The sequence below is a fragment of the Arachis duranensis genome, chromosome 10, assembly GCF_000817695.3.
Source record: "Arachis duranensis cultivar V14167 chromosome 10, aradu.V14167.gnm2.J7QH, whole genome shotgun sequence".
Lineage (NCBI taxonomy): Eukaryota > Viridiplantae > Streptophyta > Magnoliopsida > Fabales > Fabaceae > Arachis > Arachis duranensis.
In genome coordinates this window covers 56,487,905-56,495,524 of record NC_029781.3, presented here as the reverse complement: position 1 = coordinate 56,495,524, position 7,620 = coordinate 56,487,905, and the positions used below count along the sequence as shown (strand labels likewise).

General features: G+C 34.3%; 1 protein-coding gene and 1 non-coding gene across 3 annotated transcripts; both read left to right on the top strand.

The window, feature by feature from the left end:
• Positions 1-1,159: 1,159 nt before the first annotated feature.
• LOC107470021 (methylcrotonoyl-CoA carboxylase beta chain, mitochondrial) lies at positions 1,160-6,333 on the top strand. 2 transcript variants are annotated; one of them, XM_016089407.3, is made up of 9 exons: positions 1,160-1,674; positions 2,561-2,995; positions 3,081-3,171; positions 3,285-3,526; positions 3,809-3,973; positions 4,692-4,766; positions 5,007-5,138; positions 5,334-5,390; positions 6,025-6,333. In XM_016089407.3, the coding sequence occupies exons 1-9, from the start codon at positions 1,363-1,365 to the stop codon at positions 6,226-6,228; spliced, it is 1,713 nt and encodes a 570-aa protein (XP_015944893.1). In that variant the 5' UTR covers positions 1,160-1,362; the 3' UTR covers positions 6,229-6,333. The 2 variants fall into 2 exon arrangements, with proteins under 2 accessions (XP_015944893.1, XP_020989851.1); XM_021134192.2 differs by having other exon boundaries at positions 1,541-1,674; positions 2,568-2,995.
• A 168-nt stretch (positions 6,334-6,501) lies between these two features.
• On the top strand, positions 6,502-6,574 carry TRNAR-UCU (transfer RNA arginine (anticodon UCU)). Its single transcript has one exon. It is a non-coding gene; the product is annotated as a tRNA-Arg (tRNA).
• Positions 6,575-7,620: the final 1,046 nt, after the last annotated feature.

The following is a 7,620-nucleotide window of genomic DNA, read 5'->3' as shown; positions in this document are numbered from 1 at the left end:
TGAGAAATAAAAAAAATCGAACCAAACCAATTTTAGTTGGTTTGGTTTGATTCAATTGGCCTCAATAAAAAAAATTGAACTAAACTAAACCGCAAAATTAATATATCAGATAATATTATTTTAAATAATTGAACTAAACCGCACTGCCACGAACATGTATATTTCATTATATGATATTGATGATGATTTTCATCAAGCAAATCAACAAGTTTTGGCGAATTTTAATGATTGGTGATAAATTTTGATATTAGTATTTTATGTTTGGTTGTTTTTTTGTTATTTGACTTTTAAATTTATATTTGGATGAAATTATAATATTGTAATTGATATAATATTTTAATTTAGATAATATTTTTAAAAGAGCAATGCTAAGGGCCAGTAATTTTTGTGATTGGTAGCCAGCAAATAGCCATCAATCATAATTTAATGGTGTGAGATCGATGTGAGATTTCATCCAATAACTCACATTTTTCTGCTGGTTACAAGGTTGCGAGAACCGGACCGGTCAATGAACCGGCGAAGTTATTGGTTCAATGGTTCAATGGTTCGACCGGGGTTCAACCGGAGTTCAACCGGTTTAATTAAATATTAAATAAAATTATTAAAAAAGCTAAAAATAATTTTAAATATATTAATTTAATAAAAAACCGTTAAAAAACCGTTAAAAAATCGGTCGGTTCGACCGATTTACCGGTTAACCGGTCGGTTCGACCGGTTTTTTACCGATTTTTTGCTGGCCGGTTTTTGAGCTTACCCGGACCGGTTAACTGACCGGTTCCCGGTTTTTCCGGTTGAACCGGCCGGTCCGGTCCGGTTTTCAGAACCATGGCTGGTTACATGCTGGTCAAAATTCAACAAAACTGCTGACCCTAGATTTTTTCTTTTTAAAATTTATATAAATTATAATTATATTTTAGTAAAATTATTTTTATTTTATTTATTATTTATTATAAAATAATTTTTTCAGATGAATTACATTTAAATTAGTTGAACCAATAAATTAGAAGTCTGCCCAGTTCAATGACGGCTCGGTTTTTAGAAAACTTGGTTTAATCATGTTTTTGAATTTTTTTAAAGAGACAGGAAAAATGGACGTGGCGAGATTATCCACTCCGTGAATCACTGTCGTTTTTCAGTTTTCACCCATCACCCATGATTTAGAACTATTATCATTATTATATGGAACAGGATACGATCCCCCTCAAAATTGAAAATACACACGGCACGCAAATACAGTGCTTGTTGGTGATGAAGAAGTACTGAAGAAACTGTAAAGAAAAAGAAAAAAGAAAGAAACAATTACAACAACAGCAGAAGAAAAAGAAGAAGAAGAAGAAGAAGAAGAAGAAGAAGAAGAAGAAGATGATGATGATGATGATTGGTTCAGTTGGAAGAAGAAAAGCAAGTTGGATTTGCTCCAACTTGTTCGGAACAAGAAGGGCTTTCAGCTTCGGCGTTCTTCCCGATGCCGTTGATCGCAACTCCCATGTCTTCGCCGCTAACTCAACCTCCATGCAAGACTTGATCTCCGAGCTCCAATCTCACGTCCAAAGGGTAGTTGCCGGTGGAGGACCAGAAGCTGTGAAGAGGAACAGGAGCAGGAACAAGCTTCTCCCCAGAGAGAGAATCGATCGCCTCCTTGATCCTGGTTCTTCGTTCCTTGAGCTCTCACAGGTTGGTTTTTACTGCATTTGCTTCGTTTCTTCATTTGGGTTTATGTAAAGTTTCTTACTTAGATTGCAGATGCCCTGATTCTGAGGGTCAAATTTTGTAGGAACTAAACAGTCCCTTTATTTATATAGCATGTGTCAATTTTGATTTTTTTTTTCTTACGGCATTTCCCAACCCTGCTTACCAACTACTAATCCGTCGTAGATCTGAACTGTATTTAGGAGTTTGACTCTCACCAATGGGTTGTCGTATGTACAAAGGGGGATGGGAACCCGTGACACTTGTTTAAACGTACTAGTGAGCTAATCACTGTATTAACCTAACTTGGTTAGTTTTGAAGATATGGGCACAATAGCCTTTATGTATTTGTTTGGTAACTCCTGGCACTCGAGGCCTTCAACTAACTTTTGGATTTGAGTTAGGCACTTAGGCACTCAATTCTGTTATGATATTGGAATCCATCATTATCTTTGTTACTTGGGTATGAGGTGGGTGTATTAGAAGTCACAAATTGCTTATGAACTTGTTTTTGATGTTGAGTTAGCCTCGTTCAAATGAACATAAACATAAAAATGATAAAATCTAGTTTGTTGCCTTAGGGAATGTCTGGGTTTTGAATGGAGAGCAAGGGAGGGATGAAAAGGAAGGGCTTGAAGAGTAACGTTAAGTTCATTTTACTCTTAAGACCCCTCTGATGTATCCCCTGCCTTCTGAGATTCCAACTCGCAAACACACCCGTAGTAGTTTGCTTCCGCATAACTTAGGCAAGTAAAACAGTTTCAATTAAATTGTTAAGGTTTGGAAATGAGAAATGAGTTGTGTTTGATTTGATTTGAAACTGCCTCGTGATGAATATTACTAGGGATCTTATGGATTTTAAGTGATAAAGCTTGCAGGACATGACTTGTATGGAGAACCCTTGCCTTCTGCTGGGATTGTTACTGGGATAGGTCCGGTTCATGGGCAACTTTGTATGTTTGTGGCCAATGACCCAACTGTTAAGGGAGGGACCTATTATCCTATCACTGTCAAGAAACATCTCAGGGCACAGGAGATCGCTGCACAATGCAAATTGCCCTGCATATACCTTGTTGATAGTGGAGGAGCTTTCCTTCCGAAGCAGGCTGATGTCTTTCCGGACAAAGAAAACTTTGGTAGAATATTTTATAATCAAGCTGTTATGTCTTCTGAAGGCATTCCGCAAATTGCACTGGTCTTAGGCTCTTGCACTGCTGGTGGTGCCTATATACCCGCCATGGCTGATGAAAGTGTGATGGTCAAGGGCAATGGCACCATCTTTTTAGCAGGGCCTCCTCTTGTAAAGGTCAGTTCTAGGCACTCTAATGTTCTAAAATTCTTTTGTGATAACTACTGCTATTACTTTTCTTAAAAACTAAATGACTTTATAGGCTGCAACTGGAGAGGAAGTCTCTGCTGAGGATTTGGGTGGTGCTGCTGTGCACTGCAAGACATCAGGTGTTTCAGACTATTTTGCTCAAGGTATTTACTATGTTGACTTTCTCTCCCATTCATTTAACTGTATGAAAAAGAAGATATTAACTAAAATTAGCTTAGTTATTATTGGTGACATTTTGTCTGTTTAATTCTAATAGATGAACTGCATGGACTTGCTCTTGGGAGGAATATTATAAAGAATCTGCATATGGCTGGTAAAGATGTTTTGCAAAATGGATTGAAAAACATAAACTATGAATATAAAGAGCCGTTATATGATGCCAATGAACTTCGTTCTATTGCTCCCACTGATCTTAAGCAACAGTTTGATATCCGATCGGTTATTGCTCGCATTGTTGATGGAAGTGAATTTGATGAATTCAAGAAATTGTATGGCAGTGTGAGGGCATATTCACTTGACTTGCTTGATGTTTGATCATTAGCATTATAGGTCATGCAATAGGATCCTTTCTCTTTCTTCAGGTACAGTACTCTAGATGAGTTGTGAAACATTTATTGGTTGTTTGCTTGCACAATAAATGTTTGGAGCCACTAAGTATAAGCAGCAACGGATAGATGTTTGATAACTTATGAAGGTACTGGTTATGTAGATGAAAACTTGGATAATATAGTAACTCCCTTGTTTGTATAATACACACATCCTTATTCAAAATCTGTGCAGACTCTTGTAACAGGTTTTGCTCGGATTTTTGGACAACCTGTTGGAATTATTGGAAACAATGGGATTTTATTTAATGAATCTGCTCTGAAAGGGGCCCATTTCATTGAAATATGCACTCAACGTAATATTCCCTTGGTCTTCCTTCAAAACATTACTGGATTCATGGTATGCATTTGGGTTTCTTCAATGACACTGATTTTGATACTATGTTGTTAACTTTTGAGTGGATAGTACCCCTTGCAAAACTTCGCTTGACTTATGCTGTGAATTATCTCATTATTTACTAGTGTTTATTAATTGAGAGAACATCAATAATTTATATTCTACATTTTACATGAATAAATCTGTTCCATGATCAATTTGTGATTAGGAATTCAAGTTAGGCTGATTTAAGAATTATCAGTTGCAAATCAATAGAAGAGTAATCAAGTGTAGGCTGGGGTTAGATAAGTAACACTGTAATGACAGTAAGATTAAAGTCAATGCTCATAAGAGAGCTTAAGTATTGATTCTTCATCTTATCTTACTTTTGTCTGTGATGTTGCATATTCTTATTCTGATAGTAAACCATCTATTTCTTAAACAACATCTTTCTGCATGGATATCGTGCATATTGAATCTTGGAACTATTCTTTAGTCAACAGTTTATGCTTTAACTATTCCTCAATTTGCAAATACTTCATGTCATCTATCTTTATGTCTTCATCATATAGTCATGCTTTCTTGGAAATGCTCGAGTAAATGAAAGACAATGTTTACTATTAGTTCGATTCCTTTTTTAACTAGTTAAGAATACAAACCTAAATTTCCAGAATTATGATGTCGCAACCCACTTCAAAATAAAAAATGAAGAATGAAATTTTGATACTTGCATACTTGGTAGGTTGGGTCAAGATCCGAGGCAGGTGGCATAGCAAAGTCCGGTGCGAAAATGGTGATGGCTGTTTCTTGTGCAAAGGTATGTGGTTTTGAGGTTCTTCCTACTTATAACATATTCTGCACTTGTTAGCTATCTAATCAAAAGTTTTCAAAGCCAGCTAAAAATTAAGAGCCTTGGAATGTGCTTCTGTTGCGTCAATGTTAACTCTGCTAATGAAAAGATGGTTCTGATCATTTTCATAAAAGTAGATCTGAAAGCATGAAAGGGACCTTTCAATTGTAAATTTCCATTTTTCTTGTTTTCAATCAATGGCTGCAGGTACCTAAAATCACTATAATCATTGGTGGAAGCTTTGGTGCTGGGAATTATGCAATGTGTGGCCGTGCCTATAATCCCAATTTCATGTTCCTTTGGCCAAATGCCAGGATATCTGTGATGGGTGGTGCTCAGGTAGTACATGTTATTTATTAGTTGTGATTCTTTATAGAAATTTTCTGCAGCAAATGATCCATAACATGACTCTGCTGAGATTCTAATTAGCATGTTTTATATCTCATCAATTGATCTACAAGATTTGATTATCAATTGATATTCATCTATTTTGTGGGGTCTTACATATATCCCTGGGAAATCTGTGATTATCAGGCTGCCGGTGTGCTGGCGCAAATAGAGAAAGCCAATAAGAAAAAGCAAGGAATTCAGGTAAAATATAATTGCGCAATAGATGATTAATTTTAATGGAGTTAAATGAAATTACATTCACCTCCTACGATACTTGGTGAAATTCACGTAGCCTCCTCTGTATTTCTAAAAAGTTTAATTACTCTCTTAGTCCTTATAGTTTCGTTAAATTTTATTTAGGTCTTTACAGTTTAAAAGTTTGTAATTGAATCATTATATTAGATAAAAATTTGTAATTAGATCCTTATTAGTTATTATCTTTCACAAAAAAAGAAAAGAAAAGAAAATACAGTAACCTAAATATATTTACTTTTAGAATATTCTACAAGTCATCCTACGCAAACATAAAAATGAACATTTTTTAAAAAAAGTGTATTTTTTGACAAAATATAGTTAAAAAGGAACTAATTGAAAGTTTTAATCTAGTATAGATACTCAATTACAAACTTTTAAACTATAAGGATCCAATTAAAAATTTGATGAAATTATAAAGGCCAATAGAGTAATTAAATCTTTCTAAAAACACACATTGACCACTTAACTTAGAGAGGGGATGCTATGAATTCCACAAGGGGAAGCTAGTGTAGTCTGCCACTGCCCTCTTTTTTATGTCTTCGCTTTGTTTGAATGATTCACATAAAACTTGTAATGGCAGTGGATCAAGGAAGAGGAGGAAAAGTTTAAAGAAAAGGTTGTGGAGGCTTATGAGAGAGAAGGGTGTCCTTATTACTCAACAGCTAGGCTTTGGGATGATGGAATCATTGATCCAGCTGATACAAGGAAAGTAATTGGTCTATGCATCTCAGCGTCACTCAACCGTGCCACTCAAGATACCAAATATGGTGTATTTAGAATGTGATTATTCGAAAAATATAAGTTGCTGCAGGTGCAGCCTTGACAATGATGTATCACTCTTCTACAACGATAAATTTAAGTGGAAATGAAAAGTAAATTTCTTTTCTAAGTGTGAGCCATTTATCATGTAACTATATATAATGGAAAACTGTGCATGCACGTGGCGTTGGATTTACACAAACATATTAGTGTGCAAAACACGATGGACTCGGTATAATAAATAGCTCAGAATTATGGATTTTAGATATGTTTAAGTATGAATTTGACAATATCAACGGCGCTCGTGGCCTAATGGATAAGGCGCCTGACTTCTAATCAGGCGATTGTGGGTTCGAGTCCCACCGGGCGTGCTATTTTTTGCTATTTTGATTTTGAATTTATTCATTTTCTTTTTAATTTACTAAAATTTTCTAACACCAAAAAATGGCTAAAAAGAATTCAAGATATTCAAGTTTTTGGCAACAAGAAAACAGAAAAACATGTTCAGGCTTTGTAAAAGATACAAAAAAATATAAACGAAACATTTTTAAAATTTGAACATGGTACTCTCCATAATTTAATTTTCATATGAAAACGATAATGATATTTTTGTCTAATATCGACATTTAGTGTTTTGCATATTTGTAGGTGAGCTCAACATGCGGAGGGCGTGTTAATACAGCACTATCAGAATGAATTAGAATTCGTCGCATACTTGGAAACTTTCCGACAACACTGGTGGGGGGTGCTGAGTAGAAGCTTTCGCAGAGATTTTCGCACGTTTTTGAAAAGTTGTAGAATTCTTTGCAACACGAGAAGGGCGCGTTGGAGTTATGTTTGCATGCAGGGGACAGCTCCTTTCTCCAGAAAGAAGCAACACAGAGTTAAAACTCTTTAAATTGAGCTCAATCCTCCCCCACGAAACTAAAATTTGGAAAAAAGAGGTATTTGGTTCGTTTAGAGAGGCATTTGGGGAGGAAAGTCTCTGAAAAAGAAGAAGATAATTAGTAATATGTTGAAATACAAGAGTAATTTTATACATAAAAAAATATTATAAATTTGTATTAATTAAAGATGGTTCATAATTCTACTGTACTTAAAGAATATATTAGCAATTATTTGTATCATTCAATTTACGTAATTTGATAATTTTTTATGTATTTATATTTTAATTTTAATTTTAATTAATGTTACTTATTAGTATTAGATGATGATATAGCATTGTTATTTTAGTATTATTATTTTTACTTGTATTTAATATTTTTTATTAAATTTAACAAATAATATAAATATTAACTATTTTCGGATAATATTCTTATTTTTTCAGTATAATATTATTTTATTTTATATTTGTAATTAATAAATAAAAAAATAAACGTTAAAATACAATTGTTTTTAATTTTTTTGTTATAATGGT

Excerpts from the sequence above, each read along its gene's own strand:
- LOC107470021 (XM_016089407.3), top strand. The coding sequence starts at position 1,363 with ATGATGATGATGATGATTGGTTCAGTTGGAAGAAGAAAAGCAAGTTGG. Across the intron at positions 2,996-3,080 it reads CAGGGCCTCCTCTTGTAAAG|GCTGCAACTGGAGAGGAAGT; the intron begins GTCAGTTCTAGG and ends ATGACTTTATAG. Across the intron at positions 3,974-4,691 it reads AAAACATTACTGGATTCATG|GTTGGGTCAAGATCCGAGGC; the intron begins GTATGCATTTGG and ends CATACTTGGTAG.